Source organism: Drosophila tropicalis, unplaced genomic scaffold (genome assembly GCF_018151085.1).
Source record: "Drosophila tropicalis isolate 14030-0801.00 unplaced genomic scaffold, ASM1815108v1 contig_593, whole genome shotgun sequence".
NCBI lineage: Eukaryota > Metazoa > Arthropoda > Insecta > Diptera > Drosophilidae > Drosophila > Drosophila tropicalis.
The window spans coordinates 9,855,323-9,872,345 of NW_027173070.1; the positions used below are offsets into that span (position 1 = coordinate 9,855,323).

At 41.4% G+C, this 17,023-nt stretch overlaps 2 protein-coding genes across 2 annotated transcripts in view; both read right to left on the reverse strand.

Moving 5' to 3' along the window:
* Positions 1-17,023, reverse strand: part of sns (sticks and stones) — a 67,702-nt gene that overhangs the window by 21,389 nt on the left and 29,290 nt on the right. The window contains exons 3-18 of the mRNA XM_068291210.1: positions 16,042-16,194; positions 13,496-13,669; positions 11,618-11,771; positions 11,391-11,527; positions 8,589-8,756; positions 8,374-8,505; positions 5,182-5,318; positions 3,871-4,024; positions 3,647-3,784; positions 3,225-3,389; positions 2,857-3,141; positions 2,501-2,782; positions 1,986-2,409; positions 1,747-1,913; positions 1,408-1,599; positions 582-731 (exon numbers count right to left, since the gene is read on the reverse strand). Coding sequence (XP_068147311.1) covers positions 582-731; positions 1,408-1,599; positions 1,747-1,913; positions 1,986-2,409; positions 2,501-2,782; positions 2,857-3,141; positions 3,225-3,389; positions 3,647-3,784; positions 3,871-4,024; positions 5,182-5,318; positions 8,374-8,505; positions 8,589-8,756; positions 11,391-11,527; positions 11,618-11,771; positions 13,496-13,669; positions 16,042-16,194 — 3,012 coding nt within the window. The remainder of the gene's footprint in view (positions 1-581; positions 732-1,407; positions 1,600-1,746; positions 1,914-1,985; positions 2,410-2,500; positions 2,783-2,856; positions 3,142-3,224; positions 3,390-3,646; positions 3,785-3,870; positions 4,025-5,181; positions 5,319-8,373; positions 8,506-8,588; positions 8,757-11,390; positions 11,528-11,617; positions 11,772-13,495; positions 13,670-16,041; positions 16,195-17,023) is intronic.
* On the reverse strand, positions 6,706-8,014 carry LOC137577338 (uncharacterized). Its single transcript, XM_068290772.1, has one exon. The coding sequence runs from the start codon at positions 7,964-7,966 to the stop codon at positions 6,830-6,832; it is 1,137 nt and encodes a 378-aa protein (XP_068146873.1). The 5' UTR covers positions 7,967-8,014; the 3' UTR covers positions 6,706-6,829.

Consider the following 17,023-nt stretch of genomic DNA (forward strand, 5'->3'; position numbering starts at 1 on the left):
CAATAGCAGGACAAGAATGAGAAACTCTTAGCTGTCTCCTGCCAGGATGCATCATTATTTTCTGTCATCATTATATTCCTGTAGTTACACACCCCTCTCCCTCCAGGCACTTTTGACTTATGCTATGTGCTTCCTGGCCACGCTTCACTCTCGGGTTGTTGGAACTAAACGGAAATTATAAGAACAAGCTTATTGCATATCGTTTTACAAAAAATAAAAAAAAAAAAACCCTTGAACTCTCTCTTCTTTTCACTTGTCCTTCAAGCTTAACCCAGACTCTTCAATAGACCGCGCAATAGTAACTCTTCTCATAGCCAGGAAATTGTTTAGTAAGCAGCCATGTCTGCATCCGTATCCGTTGATATCACGGAAGTGGTTGCACAGTACAGAAAACGTTTGATTTTTACTTATTCTTTTGGCTTGACTTTTTGGCCAAAGGGAAACAAACAAACAAACAAATAGCAACAACAACATAAACAAACAAAAACAACGGAATATTATAATATTTAACAAAAAGAATGTAAAAAATAAAATATAGGTATACATATGTATTGTATGGATGAAATAAAATGTCAACGAACCTTTCTTGCGCCGTTGATGCACAAAGAACCAGGCAACAAGCGCCGCATTGACCAGGAGAAAGCCAAATGCCGCCAGCGATATGCCAATTATGACCAGATTCGGTGTATTGCTAGAGTCCTCAGTTAACTCCGCTGGCAGCATTTCAAGTCCTGTTGTTCCCAAAAAAAAAAAAAAAAAACGAACACAAAAACAAAAAAATATGAAAGAAAATGAACAAAAATATGCTTGAAAAAATAAAACGATAAATAAATACGAAAATGAAATGAGAAATTGTAATAAAAATAGCCAAGAGAGAGAATCAACCAAGCTGAGCAGAGCGTCCTAGTTCCCAAGTGAGTATGGGTTTTTTTTTTTTGGGATTGGAAATGGAATGGTTACGGGAATGAGATGAGATGAGCTGGTTGCCATGGTGCTGCTGGCCCACGCAACGAAATCAAATAAAGGCCCTCACCCAAAAAAATACGACAAACGAAAAATAACGACGACGAAATGACGCAAATCACGTAGTCGCGGACATGTGATGGCGCGCCGGGGCCGGGATGAACCCCAAATGAAATTAGCGACACGCTCTCTGACCAAGCGACCGCAGGAAACCGGCACGTGCTCTAGCTGCAAAAGCCACGCCCACAGAAAAAAAAAAATGTTTAAAGAAAAACACAACGAGGACGATGGCGACGGCGATGGCGACTAGAATTAGAAATTCAAATGCCATCAACTAACTAACTCTCCAGCGATGCATCCAGCAATATAGAAGCAACAGCAGCAACTCCTTTCGGTTCAGAGTTCATAGTTTTGGTGTGAAATGTTTCGTGTGTGGTATTGTACCTCGCTTTAGGCGCTTTTCGTTGCGTTTATGCAGGCAACAGCCGATGACAAGAATGTTGACTACAACGACAGCAATGCCAGCCGATACACCAACAAACAGCAACATTCCCGATGTACCACCCAATGGTGTCTGACTGGTGGTCGGAGGTCCACCGCCCAGTGATGAGGCTGGCTGAGAGGGTGGCGGTGCTTCTGCATTACATTGTCGATACCAATTCCAATTCCAAGTGCAGCAAAAAATCACATAAGATAGTTAAGTAAAGACCCCATAATCAACGTACTCTGTATCCGTTACGCTCTCACATAGGCTAATTGAAAAATTGAAAACGTGGCTCTTACCTTTGGTCTGGGCACGCGTCAAATCCGGTAAATAGGCACTCTGACCCAACTCATTCTTTGACATGACGGAGAACAAGTAAAGTGTGTTCATACGCAATCCAGCAATCGTTAGCTTATGGCTATTGGGCAATCCATCAATGTACTTGTATTGCTCACGGTCGGCCATCCTGAAAATGAGATGAAATTGTTGCCAAAAGGGTCCAATGGAGAGATAGAGAGAAAGGGAATTGTATTCTTACCGATAACGCACACGATACGAGGCCTTAAGGCCGCCATCAAAACCAGGCGTCCAGGCCACAGTCACCGTGTCGTGGGTAGCATTCAAGATATTGAGACTAAGTGGTGGATCTGGTGGTGATGTGATATCCAAGCGGACAGTCTCTATCGTTTCGCCTAGCTCATTGCGGGCCACACATTCGTAGGCCCCGTAGTCGGCGGGAGCCACTTTTTGTACAATTAGCGTAGATTCATAGGTCAATGAGTCGATTTTACGCTCTTCCACTTCATATTTATATGTACGATTAATGGGCAAATCTTTTTTATCCTGGCGCCAAATGAATTCTGGTTTCGGAGATGCCTGCGCACGACACGGCAAACGACCACGTTCACCTGTACCGCTGGCAGCTCTCAGCAGTGTCGGTGACTTGGCTATTTCCGGAGCAACTATAGAGGAATGCAAAAAAAAAAAAAAAAAAAAAAACAATTAACTTAGGTGAGTTGAAAGAGCGGTGTGGGCGCCTCTTCTTTCACTTACACTTGACTATCAGCAGGACATCTCGATTGGTGGGATTGGCCACACGATTGTCGGCCACACAACGAAAGTTACCAACGTCTTCGCGTTGAGCATCCTTAATGTGCAGATAGGATGTGCCATTGGCAAACGTTGTTGTGGTCTTGGCGGCCATATCGTAGCCAACTCTTTCCCACTTGACATGCTCCTCTGTTAGAGGCTTACCCTCAACTGTACACGAAAGCATCGCCTCCTCGCCGGGATTCACAATGATGTTCTCCGATATAGACTTAATGGTGGTGCCATCTGCAGTGCCCAAGAAAAAAAAAAAAATGAAATGAGTTGAGAATCTATCATCACCAGTCTGGCTATCTACTCACATTCCACTACCACTGTGATATTGAGTGTAGCCTTGCCTTGCGAGTTGCCAGCACTACAGGAATAGACTCCCGCATCGTCACGATGCAGACGAGTGAAATTCAAAGTGCCCGATTCGGCAAATATACGATGCTCAACGCCATCGCTTTGGGGTATGCTCATGCCATCCTTTGTCCATGTATATGCAATGGCAGCAGGATTACCATTCGCCTGGAGCGACACCTGCAATGATTCACCTTCCACACCGACAGCCGTTGAGGATGGCGGCGGTACAAACTTGGGACGATCTGTATTGGAATGTAATATTCAGAATTCAAGATTTTTGTTCCTTCTAATTGCTCAATTAGAGGCTGAGGTAGCATCCACTTACATAGAACATCCAGGCTTATGGCCTCATGGACACTACGTTGTAGTGCCTCGTTGGCGCTTTGGCAAGTGTAGACTATGCCGTTCATTTCCTGTGTGATGTTTACCCTGAATTCGAGCGTAGAGACTGTGCCGCCCCAGAGTCCGGGCTTGGACGTGTTATTAATGCCTGCACAAAAATATAAGGTGGAAAATGGAATATCTTTTAGTGGAGAAATTTTTACTGACTGGGCAACCGAAACCGAAGCAACGGATGTTGTCGTGGAAACGCCTTAAAAAAAAATAAGAAAATAGGAAAACCGAATATATATCTCCTTCTCATCCAACGCAACCGTGTCAGACCTGCCTACATTCTTTTTTTTTCGACAACGGCGCCGCCAAGTCCTGGGCAAACTTCCAATTGCTTTGCCTCTCGGGCATACGTACCTTCAATGGAGATGCCGTCCTTCCACCAGGACAGCTTGGCCGGCGGATTGCTTGAGCTCGAGTCGCAAATGATGGAGGCCTCCATGCCAGGTCGCAGCTCTTCCGGTTCAATGCGTATTTTTACCGTCTCCGGGGCAACTGCAATGCAAGCAATGGATAATAATAATGGCTAACCCCCCTCCACAATTCAACCCAATCCCCCCCAAATTGTAGTCTCTACTCACAATGCACACTGAGCGTTGTGGACTGGAAGAGCGGTATCTCTGTGGCACTATTCGAGGCCTCGCAACGATATTGCGCCTGGTTGTCGGTAACGTTGGCCAAGATGGTTATTTCCGCTGAAACCGATTTGTCCGCGGCGCGTAAAACCGAGTTGATCTGAAAAATAAAGAGAAACAAAGTGTGATGGGATGAGTGAGGGGTGTGTCGGATGAAATGCTTAACAAGTTGACAGTACTGCAACAGCAGCTGCTGGTATTTTTCCCCCTACATTCGCGATAAAATGCCATCTAATCTACCGCTCAAACAGATGAGGCCAATCTCCCTTAAGTATGCAACAGAAAGCAGCTGATGCTTGCTTAAAATTTGAATTCACATAGATACGGCCTTTTTTAAAAGTGCCTAAAAGTCCAGCAAACTTGAGTATTGATAATTGACGGTGGGCAAGAGAAAAATACATTTACCAAAGGTTTCACACACACACATAACACTTATATATCTTTATATAAAAGCTAATGTCAGCACACGGCTGAAAGATAAAACCAGACAACTGGCATGGCCTGAACTGGCCTGGATGTTGGTTGTTGGTTCCCGTTGCCTTTGCTGTTGCCGTTGGCTCATTAGCACTTTAAGCCCATAAAGCGGAAGCGGAAATGGTCAACAAAAGCGCCATTATTGTTTTGCGGATGTTTGCTGGGCTGTTGTTGATAGAAGTAAAAGAACGTACATATGTGTGTGTGTGTGTGTGTTTGTCTCTCTGTGTAGAATGTGTATGACGATGCTGCAAATGCAAATGCAGAAAAAAAGTCCAGGGGAATGAAGAAACTTCCATTATGCTGAAGTTTTTATACTCTTGCAACTTATTGTCAATTAAAAATTTTTATAAAGCTCTTGATTATAATTACTTTGATGACAAGATAAATGTCGAAATGCCAATCTTAATTGTGGGCTTGAGACTGGACTTATAACTGTATATTTTGAGGCAGACTCTAATTTGTATATATAAACAAAAAAATGTTCAAAATGTTTTCTTCCTACTGACTCAAAAGGCTTACTACATCTACGTTTTACAAAAAGGATGTCAGTCTGCCAAAAATTTGCAATATGCAATAAATCTGAAAACTCTTTATTAGATGACGAATAGGCTAGATAGATGTCTATTAAAACGTAAGGCCTGCTAACTTATCAAATTTTGAAGTTACCAACATTCAAGTCTTGTAAACTTTTGATTAAAGTGAAAATACCTTGTTATAGAAAGTGTATGAAAAAAATCTAAAAGAGGGTAATCGGGGGATAAAGGAAATGCTTCTACTCACCCTTTTGTCGTTTTTATACCACGTTAACGTTGCCAACGGATTGCCGCCTGATGAAACGCAAAGCAGTTTTTGCACTGAACCAGCTGGTATAATTTGTCCTTCTATATAGCCAGAAATTAATGGCGGTGCGGGTGGATCTGTGGGGGGTAAGAGAGAAAGAGACGACGAAAAGAAAAACGTTTTTGGATGAAAGCTGCAAAAACAAACAAAGCGGCACAAAAAATATTTAAGCAAAAACACGCTAGTCCCTTCCACCCTCTCTCAAAGTTCTATACCAAAAGAACTGGGAAAAAAACCTTAGCCACGAGCCAGCAAATTATGGCCTAGAGAACAACAAGAACAATATAACAAGGCAACCAGAACCAGAGAAAAAGCTGGACCAAGGACCACCAAGCATCCAGGACCCACCGCTGTCTTTGTTGTTAAGAGAGGGCCAAGCAAAGGGTGTGGCAGAGAGAACACTGCCAAGCAGCGGCAGAACAATAAAAATTAAAATTATTTAATTTGCCTCGCATAAAGTAAAAGTATCTGCAGGGTGTCGTCCAGTTACTCCAGGCAAAATGGCGACACACACCCACAGCGGCCTTGAATTTTGGGTGATTCTTTCTTTTGGTGTGTGTGTGTATGTGTTGGGATTGGGTCCAAAAGAAAAGCCCAGCCTGGACTCATTACCTTGGGGGCCTGTTAGTCATTTTCAGCAACATTATTCGCTCGCGGTATGGCTAATAAATGTAAATCTCTTTTCCTTCTCTGCACAGTGCTGTATTCTGTGTGTGTGTGTGTGTGTTTGTTTGTTGGTCAGAAAAATTAATTAGCGCTGCAGGAGTGCACACACAATGAAGTAGAAATGCCTTGGTCAACCAATAGAGCAAAGATAGAAGGCAGGATTACATTTTGGAAAGCAGGAGGATTCACTGTTAAGCCCAAAAAACTAGAAATCGCAATTATTAATAAGTCTCCCTCACTCATTCATTCATTTAGTCTCTTTCTTTCTCTCTCTCTCGAGGGAGGGCAAACTTCAATATCTCATGGCTCATCGAGAAGTGACTACTGCGTGTCTCATACCCTATGCCCCATACCACATGACCCATGTGGCTGTCAACTTTTTTTCTTTGGCTGTCTGTTTTTGTGTGTGTGTGTCTGACTCTGATAATTGAGGCAAATTAAGAGTGACATCGAACAAGGTATAATGGAGTTAAGGACACTATGCCGCACAGTGATTTATTTGTTGAGATTTCCATTTAAAAAAATAATTCACTTTTGATCTTTTGAAGATGTGAAAGGACTAATGTCTTGAAAAAAGTGATTTTCGCAACCAGGGAAGAAAAATGGAAATGTAGAACCCCTAACTGATCTTCGATCATTGAAGACTAAGCTCATCACAAAAAATCTTACAATTAGAACTACAAAAAATAAAGAACTATTCTCATTTAGTTCAAAAAACAAAAATTTTTTCCTTGTCAAACGAGCCACTGTGAGCTTTTTAGTTGTCTGCCAACGGATTTATAAGTGGGACAGTCGGTCAGGTTAATTGGTTAAATTTATTTGACAAAGTAAATTTGTAACATTTATCTGACACAACACACAAAATATTATTGATTTAGATATCTGGGATTTTTTTTTCGCTTCCTCTCTCTCTCTCTCTCTATTATAATAGACCACAACTGGTAAATAAAATGCCACGGCTAAGTTTGCCATTTTTAGTGCCATAACTTTGTATGCAATCGCAGATCTTGCTACCTTTGATGATGCGACCGAAACCCACACGTGAACCATTGCAAACCGAAAGAGGTTTAAAAGATATGGCAAAGCAAAGGGCATCCTGAAAACCTGTTTTACAATACTCCTTACTAAATGATAGCACATGATTCCAGCTACCATGATCCATAACTTTTGCATCATACTCCAAGGGATTGTGCAACGGCGAAACGAAAGGCAACTCAAGATTCACATCCATCCAGAGACTGGGAAACAGACGTTTCGCATGGAATTTGTTTGCCTGCTTACACATACAAGAGCGTACAATTTGAAGGACCACAACGGGAGCTGCTTCTGTATAGAGTTGAACGATAATACGGCCCAAAGGACGAGCATCTTTCAGGTAGATATCAAAGAAAATACGTGGGCGAAAGAGTTTCTTGCGTTCAGCATCTGTGGTCGGTAAATTCAAATTGAACACTTTATACTTATTAATGGCATCCTCGGATAGAATGAGAGGAGCTGTTGGTCCTTTTTGCAGACGACTGGCATTGTTTGTCTCTGGATTTAGTCCTGAATCTACTTCACTACGCACATCTAATATACGCTTGCCCAAATCACGATTCTCTCGCTCCAAGAGGTCCAGATTGGCCATAATTGTAGGCACCGCAGATGTTACATGAACATGTTCATAGCGAAAGGGATTCACAGCCCCATGGGTACGCATGGTGCGTGAAATTTCTACCAAAAGTTGTATATTCTCTTTGGTGCGATGCATAAAGACAACAGCATCGTCTCGCAACGAATTGACTCCTGTGATGCGTGCCGCCTGAAATGATGGTGGCTCTGCATCTAATTTACTAACAGCATTTTCTACCCGATCTCGATGTTCGTTCCACATTTTTTGCCAAAGCACCATCTGAGCACTTGGTGGCTTCTGTTTTCGGACCAATTTAGCTGTATGCCTACGCTGTTTCTCCTTCAGATCAGCTTTTAGTTTCTCCTGTTCGGTTAAACGAGCCAATTCTCGTGTCGAATTGGTCAGACATAGTGGAAATTCCGACATTTGCGTTTTAGCCTCATTCATTTCAATAATTATATTTTATTTTTAATACGAATAATTTATCACGCCCAAAAGAATAGTGTGAATGTGAATTGAAGTAAAAAGCAAACACTTGCCGTTTGGGTTATTCCCGTTTTCGAGTTCAAATAATTTAATGGAAAGTTCTCATATCCAGAAAAGATATAAACCTCAAAAAATTCAAACATGACTTCAAAAAGTTATATAAAAATGGTAAACGACGAAATCGAGGAGAATACGAAAACAAGAAAACGACTGATTGCTTTTTCTTGTTACTTTGTATTTTTTTGCATTTGTTTTTTGTTGTAATTAAGTGACTTTGAAAAGTTCCTCACACAAACTTAACAGGAAAAAGTTCTACTAACTCAATTACAAAGACAATTGCTATGGTTTGACTTGCTTTGTAAACTTACACAGGACATTGATCGTATGAGTGGAGACAACATTCTCTGTTAGCTGCATATTAAGGCCATGGCAAATGATTACCAATGAACGTTTATTTGGCTCCACAATGGTGCTAATATTCGATGATGTAGTCCAGCCGCCTAAAAATGGGTAGATAAAGATGAAGACAGGTTGCATTAGAGAATTGGCGAATATAATCTGCTTGTTTTTATTTTTAGCTTACCTTCGGGGCTGACAATGGTCTTTGATGTGGCATTGCGTATCTGACGTCCGCCCACCATCCATTTGATCTCAGCGGGTGGATTCGATGGTGCTGTGGTGCACGTAAGTGGCACAACATCCCCCACACGAGCCTCCGTGGGACCCGCAACGGTGACGTGCAAAGGTGCAACTAAAATGATAGAGAGACAGAGAAAGAGGAAGGGAAGAGTCAGAGTGTGGGTAGAGTAAAAGCGACGCATAATGAAGAAGCGTGCATTAATATTTAATAAGCCTTGAGCCTCACTTGTGGCATGCCACGTAGCTTGGTTTTCTTTTTGCCACCCTGCCACTGCTCCATGCCCCATCATCACCCGTTCTTCCGTTGTCTGCATGCAAATGATGACTGAGTGACTGACAGCAGGAGCTATTACCTAATGCCACGGCATGAGCCTCCTCTGTGCCTTCAACCTCCCCGACTGCTCCTACTTGCTGCAGCTGCTACTATGATGGATAAGTGCAAGCAGCTAGCTGCTAGCATCGACTAGGAGGGACAACAGCAGCTGGCATCGCATATATTACGAATACGCAGCGTTTGACTCTTTCTATCTTCTGACCAAGACCAAACCAAGTCCAGGAGAAAGCAAAAAATACAAAACTTCGACTCGATATGTTTCGCATATAAATAAACATTATGAATTCTTAACTTCTCGCATCTTTCGCCAGACCCTGTTCGTGCCATACATCTTCATTCCAAACACACTCACACACACCCATTCACACACAGAGGGTAAAGGATGCTGATGCTGAATGTATTCTTGCTACGTCTTCATTTTTGTGCCACATTCGTTATACATAAATAATGCGTGTATGTTTCTCTGTATGTTACCCAGCTGAGCACACTTAAGGGAGGCGGGGCAGGCAGAAATGAAGGCGGAATAGTAGACAAACAGAGAACCTAAGTGCAGACACACACACGGCACATACAACCTACCCACTTTGATTGGTATGCGCATAAACGGAAACTGGACAAGTTTGGCTGGTGGGTCAAATGGAGTGGATGGGTGGTGCAAAAGCATAGAGGGATAAGCAGCCACGTGCCCGGCTTAAAGTCTCTTGGTCTTTCAGGTAAATAGCGCCAATTTCAGCGCGGTCTCAAAATTTGAATAGCGAACGAGCGTCCTCTCTCTCAAGAGTCGCCTCATCCATTTACATGTTAGACACATGAGCACATAAGCTTCTGGGTTGAGGCATCAGAGGCGGGCAGAAATGGGATGCGGTGCGGTGTGGTGATGGGATGCAAATGCTAACGACTTTGGCAAGCTTCGCGCCCCATACTTGGGCTTGGCTTTGTGCTCCTGATTGCAATTGTTGTAACTCTAACAAGCTGCAACTCAGTTTAAAGAAGGAGACGAAACAGAGACAGGCCCACTGGAGAGGGGACAAAAGGAGGCGGCTGCTTGGAGGTGTCTGCGCTATTTGGCACTTGAAAAGAATTTGCATTGCTTGATTTGACAAAGCTAAGTGAGTGAGTGAGAGAGAGATGAGACAGAGATGAGGGAGCTGAAGCTGAAGCTGCAGCTGGAGAGGCCTTTTCAGAGGGTATGCAAACTTAAGCTTAATTGCAAAAGAAAGCAACAGAAGAGACCCAAAGCATTGAGTTTTGTCAGGCTTATTTCAGTCTTTCGCTTAGTCTTTGTGTCGCGTGCCAAGTGCCAGGACTTTGTGGAATTAGTCGACAAGAAGAAGATGCCATGGAAAATGGATGGATGAGTGGTTGGATTGCTGTTGACACACACACACACACGCAAGCACTCATACACACGCCCACACGCGGGTGCTGTGTGTTTAAGTGTGTGAAAATATGAAAATGTATGATATACATACATTCACATACATTGCACACAATTAGGCAAAACAAGGAGCACATAGAAGTCTTAATTTTCATTCACACAAGAATTTACATCAAAGTCAAAGATAATTTAAGGCAATCCACCAAAGCGAGGGTTCTCTTTACATAACCTTTATGTACATTTATAAAAATAAATCCCTCCTTTCTTGTTTATCAGAAAGAGAAACTACTGCAGTATATCACTCATACGACTTGGTGTTCACAATCTTTGAACCTATTGCACTTGTAGTACATTTACTTGCAATGTTTTGCATCTTTTTGGGCATCTTTCAGTCTGTTTCTTTGAAAAGGTTTTTATTTTATGATTGAGTCAATCCAGAAAAAAGTTAATCTAATTTGCCATCTTCTTTTGATTACACCTATCGGACGTTATACATTAACTTTATACCAAATGGAAAGATATCAGATTGGTTTTTTAATAAAACGGTTTAAGCCATTCAAAAAAATGATGGGACGTACAGTAATTAATTATTGAAATTTTCCTAGTATAGGCTACTTTCTTTCTCATACCTATTTTATACATAAATAAAGTTTTGAAATCTCTGGTTAACCTATTCATGTTTGTGACTACAAATAAAATTAACTAAAAATAAAATATGAACGACTGAATATATGTACGTCCTTTTTTGCAGGAAATTGCCGGTTTTGACAGGTAATTAACAACTATAAACTAGATTTGGATTTTAAACTCTTGATGTTTGATGCTTTCCTGTGAACAACCGCCCTCTAGGATAGTCTTGTTTTGCACTTGTCACTTTGTAAAGCTTAAAACATATTTTTAGCTTTGGACTTAAAGAAGGCTTTAAGTCCCTTACCACATAATAAGTTGCTTCTGAGTGGCATAGAGTGGAATTTCACCAACCATTTTCTCTAGTCTATTATTCGTAATTAAATTTTTTAATATTTCATACTTACATAGAACAGATAATTCCACTTCAGCTTTAAGGGGATCCTTTGACATCACATTGCTGGCCTCGCAGCGAAAACGAGCCTTATTATCTCCCGCTTCGGCAGTAAAAGTATAAATGTTCTCCGACAAGCGGCCAGAGGTTCTGAATTAAGAAAATATGATAAAGCACATGAAAGTTAACAGTATTTTTCACTTATCATTCATTGCCTCCCCTCTTGAAAGGAAAACTCACCTATAGGCCATGCGTATTTGTGAGCCATTTTTATACCAAATAAGTTGAGCTGGAGGATTGCCACCACGACTGCGGCACATAAGCTCTACCGTTTGGCCACGTCGCAATGTTTCACCAGCGGAATAACCTTCAATATAGGGTGGACCAGGTGGATCTATAAAAGAAAGAGATAGAAAGAGATAGAAAGAGAGAGATGGAGAGAGAAAAAAGAGTTATATTTATTATAGTATCAACAGAAATCTTCTGCATATTTAATTGCAACTGTTTGCCGCAAATAAATTCAATTTACACTAAAACAAATGCCACCGGCCATATATGTACATATATATAACTACATATGTATATATATGGCTATCAGGTCAATTGAGGTAAATAAGGGGCAGGGAGGCATCACCCCCTCTTGCTCACTTTAGCATATGGATTGCAAAAATGTTTATGCACAATTTTTAATTGAAGTGTTTGGTTGATGCAAATCGCTGATGCGGTCAAATGCATTATTTTTCGATTTATCCTTATATACATAGCCACGCCCCAAAAATGCCATTTCCTCCGCCTCTGCTTGTGTGGAGGATATGCACATGTTAATAACAGTGTAAAATACCACAAACAACGCAAACAGTGTCAATTGTCCCATACCCACTAGAAATGAGGTGGAATTTAAATACATTTGGTCTCATTAATTGTTATTTAAAAAGCAAACAATTTGTATTACTCCATGGAATGCCCCTCTAGACGGGCCAGAACTTCAATTTCACTTAATTCATTTCATTTCATTCGTTTGGCTCAACTTTCAAGTAGGCTATACATATATTTTTTTTGTGATCTTCTTCAGTTTTGGAGTTTGAGTTTGACATGCGGTCAACCGCACTGAATCAACACCAAGGGAATGAGAATGATGTAAGGGAGGAGTCTTCTCCATCAATGGCCATTTAAAATTGCAATAACTAGTGCTCAGGTATGAGAGACAGAGAGAAAATTAAATTAAAATCACTTAAAATATTGCATGGCCACGCAGTGTCCAATGACCAGGAGCCATCTGTACGGCCCTCATGGCAGTCATGTCTGAATCCGATTACCTAGTGGACGCCATAATAGCGCATAATTGAGCCTGCCACCAAACCAAAAAAAAAGAACATTAAAAAAAAGGGAAAAGGGCCAAACCACTCCCAGAGAAGGTAAAATTGTGGGTGGTTGCTGCTAGGATGGGTGTGTCCTCCTGCTCTCTCTCTTTCCCTATATTTTGTCCCGCTACCAATTAAATATACTGAAATGGACATTCAAAGTCTGACCAACGAAGAGTGCCTCGGCACAGAGTGGCAGTTGGACTTGCCTATGCATAAATAACAAACATAATTAATTTGAATGTGTGTGTGTGTGTGTGTGTGTGTGTGTGCGTGGGTAGGTGTGTGCTCCACACCTGCAACTCCCATCTGACTCCTACACGCAATCAATAACCGAACTTTGGCATTTGCAACGAGCACAGGGCACGCAATGGTGGACTATAGCAACTCCTCTGAATTCCACATGCAGCAACAGCAGCAACGGCAACGGCAGCAAACGGCTGTGGCAGCTGTGTGGCACATTAGAATTTAAAAACTAATTAATACGCGCACCAATTGCGCAATTAGCGGCCATCATGGCACAACCTCCAAGCCAGTAGCCTCCACCACGTTTTGCGGGTCAGGCATCAGACCCCACAGCGAGCCACAGAGAGTCGGAGTCAGGCAAAAAACACAACGCAAAAAAATTCCGTTCAATTGTATGGCAAATTGCCGCTGTCCGCTAATGAGGGCGGACAATTCCAATAGCATTTTCTCATCTGAATTCAGTAGAACTAGGGAGTGGGGTCTGAGGCGGGAGGGAATGTATGTTACTCACACAACACGGACAGTTGAACCGTTGCACGCATCGGCATATCCGGCGATAAAGCCTTATGTTTGGCCTGGCACGTATATTCCGTATAATCGTCATCAGAACCTGGTTTCAACTTCAAACTGGACGTGGTGGTAAAACGTTTCGGCGTCGATTCTTCAACCTTATCTTCGCGTTTTTCTGAAAAAATATGAAAAATAAAAGAAAACATGTTAGTTATTAAGGATAATAATGGTTTACAGGGGGATTACAGGGGGATTAAAGGAAATACTTGATGTAGTTTAAAAAACATGGACAATTTCAAAATTTTTACATAGAATCAAATATTTATTTTATCGGATACTTCCTAATATATTTTGTATGTCCATTCATGCCCATTCATTTATCAAAAGAAATTTGAGATGTGAAAATCTTACGATAAGTTAACTTTTGAATAGCCTAATCTTTAATATTTAGGGATCAGGGATCCCAATATGGAATATCATTAATATCGCTTTCTCAAAATCGTTAACAGTTTAGAAAATATTTATCCGATTTGCTTGACTCTTTCAGAGAATAAACCTTAATATTATTAATTAATTGGACAACTGTTAAGAGCGAGTTGCTTCTTAGTGAGGGTTTAATCTGGAGTCCTAACCAACTAGCGGGGAAGCTATATCCATATCTATTTATGTTTAAAGATCTTTATTGAAAAGTCCTTGTGATTTTATCGAATGCTATCTCGATTTGTACTGAACTATAGAGTTATGATGATGGTGATGAAAGAATACCAAATGTCCATAAACCTTTTGTTTCGCAAATGATAATGGCAATTGTTTTTTATTTTTGATACACTTCCTGTGGACTTTTTTTTCTTAAGTTCGTTTTAAGTGTTTGCCTGTGTTTTCTCATTCTCTCTCCACCACGGTGTAACCTCTTGCCGTTATCGTTGTTTTGTGACATCATTTTCAGTCATAAATTGCCAATGACTTGCATATTGCTGATATACACTGCGTCCAAAAAGAAGTCTGCTTCCTTCCTCACAAAATTGGAATATACTGATATGATGGCAATGTATCGCTAAACTTGTCTGCCTGGGTCTTCTCCTCAATGACCACATTAACCGCCACATACGCTTGGAACGGGGGAAAAAACAAAAAAATAATAACGCTTTCTGACAGCTTGCAAATGATACAGCGACCCTTGGCTAAAAACCTCAACAAAAACAAGACGAAAGAGAGTGGAAAAAAAGGGGGAAAACCCTCCCAAAGTGGTCATTGTCGTAAAATCTCGTTTTCGAAGGGTCGTCGTACCCCAAGTCCAGAATCCAAAGTCCCACAGAGCCTTCAGTCTCCATCCAGTCCGAGTTTACTGGGCGCAACATATTGCGTCATAAACATAATTCATCATGCAGCAGTTTCCTTCCGCCTTACAACCGCCGCTGTCCACATTTCCTTGCGGATTTTCCTACATTTTAACGCCGTTTTGCGAATTTTCTTCTTTTGCTCTTTGGCGGTGGGGAGGGAGGTAGGGAGATTTTTCCTTTTTTTTTTCTCGTTTTTGTTAATGTTTACTCCCAAAAAATTTCCATCATCATCATCGTTGTTGTCGTCGTCGACGTTTTTGGCGTCGTGCGTTTCACATTTTAAGCATTTTTAACGCGCCAGTTGTGTTAAAATGATTTCGTTAGTCGCCAAATGACAGCCAGAGGCTCAGGCCCCGCCCACATACAACATGGAAATATATGTATATGTATATAGTGGGCATCATATCATAATCATTATGAAAATTAAAAGTCGTGAAGGCGGCTAAACGCCATACGATGGTCTGTCACTATGACTATGCCCAACTTCAACATTTGCATTTGTCTCCCACTCTCATAACCATTCCTGGTCCGCCTTCTCCACTGAATTCACTTCCCTTCCTTCTCATTCCATTTCATCCTTTTACGGTGTGTTTTCCAATTTGCTGGCTGCCGGGCAGCGCGCACTCAAAATGACAAGGCACAAACACACACACATAGTGTAGCGAACAGAAGATAAGGGACAGAGAGAAACAGAGACCTACATCGACAGTCGCCGTTTTGTTGGAGTATAAAATTATTATTTAAGCACCGTCATCAAGCAGAAAGTCGACATCCAACGGATACCACCCCCGCTTACGTACTCCTTTCTCATATATGTCTGTGTGTGTCTCTACCCAAACCGGTTGACAGCCAAATGGCGAGACCCCGCCCATCATTTCACATCTCTTGCCTGTCCCCTTTTTACCCATTTACACTTTTTGTAAATTTCGGATATATTCTGTGTTTTGTTTTTCGGGGTTTAGAGTGTGGGAGTGGATCAGCAGCATTAGAGGCAGCCACGTGCGTCGTGTGTGTGTGTGTGTGTGTGTGTGTGTGTGTGTGTGTAAGTGGACATTAAATTTGATGGCTTAGTGTTGTTGCCAGTGACAAGTGTCACACACTGTCAAGCATTAGGAGGACGAGGCGTAGGAGAGGTGTGTAAAAGGTTTTTTGTTTTGAAGCGGGGGGAGGACATTGGCAGGTTATTGAATCTGTCCACGCTACTAACCTGGTTTGTATTCAGTATTGCCGCGATACCAGACTATTTGAGCCGCTGGCTTTGCATTGGCCACAATGCATTTGAGTTGCAAGTCCTGATTCTCACGCACTTCAACCTTCGAGTTGTGGCTAAAACCCTTGATTTCAATCGATGACGGTGGAGCTGTAAAATGCAGATGGAGAAAAATATTATTGTTATGGATTGAAACATAAATTTAGAGGTTGTAAATTATAAATGAATTAGAACCATTTGCTTCAACAAGTTTTATACATTGGAGACTTTGAAGTTATAATTTATGCTTTACCAGAGAATAAACCAAGGAAACCACAAAATCGCTTCATCTTCGGAAAGATCTCCAAGAAATTGATGATTTTTGTTTATATTTAAGGTTTCTACTGCTTGATAGCTCCAACTATTTTGTTTGTAGCTAAGTTAACCAGGCAAATCGGGATGAAACCTTAACCTCAAGATTTGCAAAGGAGGTCTAATTCAATGAGAATTTTATCATTAATTTGTCATTTCATAGAAATTTCACTGCTGTTTCCTTACTTGGAAGCACAAAACACTGCCAAGCAAGGACATTGCATTCAACCCAGCACATGGTTCAGAAGCTGGTCCTACTGTATTCACCGATACTTTACTTTTTTAGATTTTTGTTTTTTTCTTTTTGAAAATTTGTAATTAAATTTTCTCTCCGTGTACAAAACGAGAGAGAGAGGCAGAAAGATGATTAGAGTACCGCAAAATCATAATGAATACCAACTGCAAGGATAAAAACAAAAGCTCTGGCTAAGCATTGTATGCGACAATACTGCTGCAGTCAGGTTGAATGTCCTGAAACAGCTTCCATACCATGCCACTCCTACAAGCCAGCACTCCCTCTACCAGCCTTTTGCCACCACTTCCACCCGCTCGTTAATGTGCTCAAATATGAGTTTCAATATTTGCACACACGAGAGTGCAACAACAACAAAAACAACCAGAGTTGAGG

Excerpts from the sequence above, each read along its gene's own strand:
- LOC137577338 (XM_068290772.1), bottom strand. The coding sequence starts at position 7,966 with ATGAATGAGGCTAAAACGCAAATGTCGGAATTTCCACTATGTCTGACC.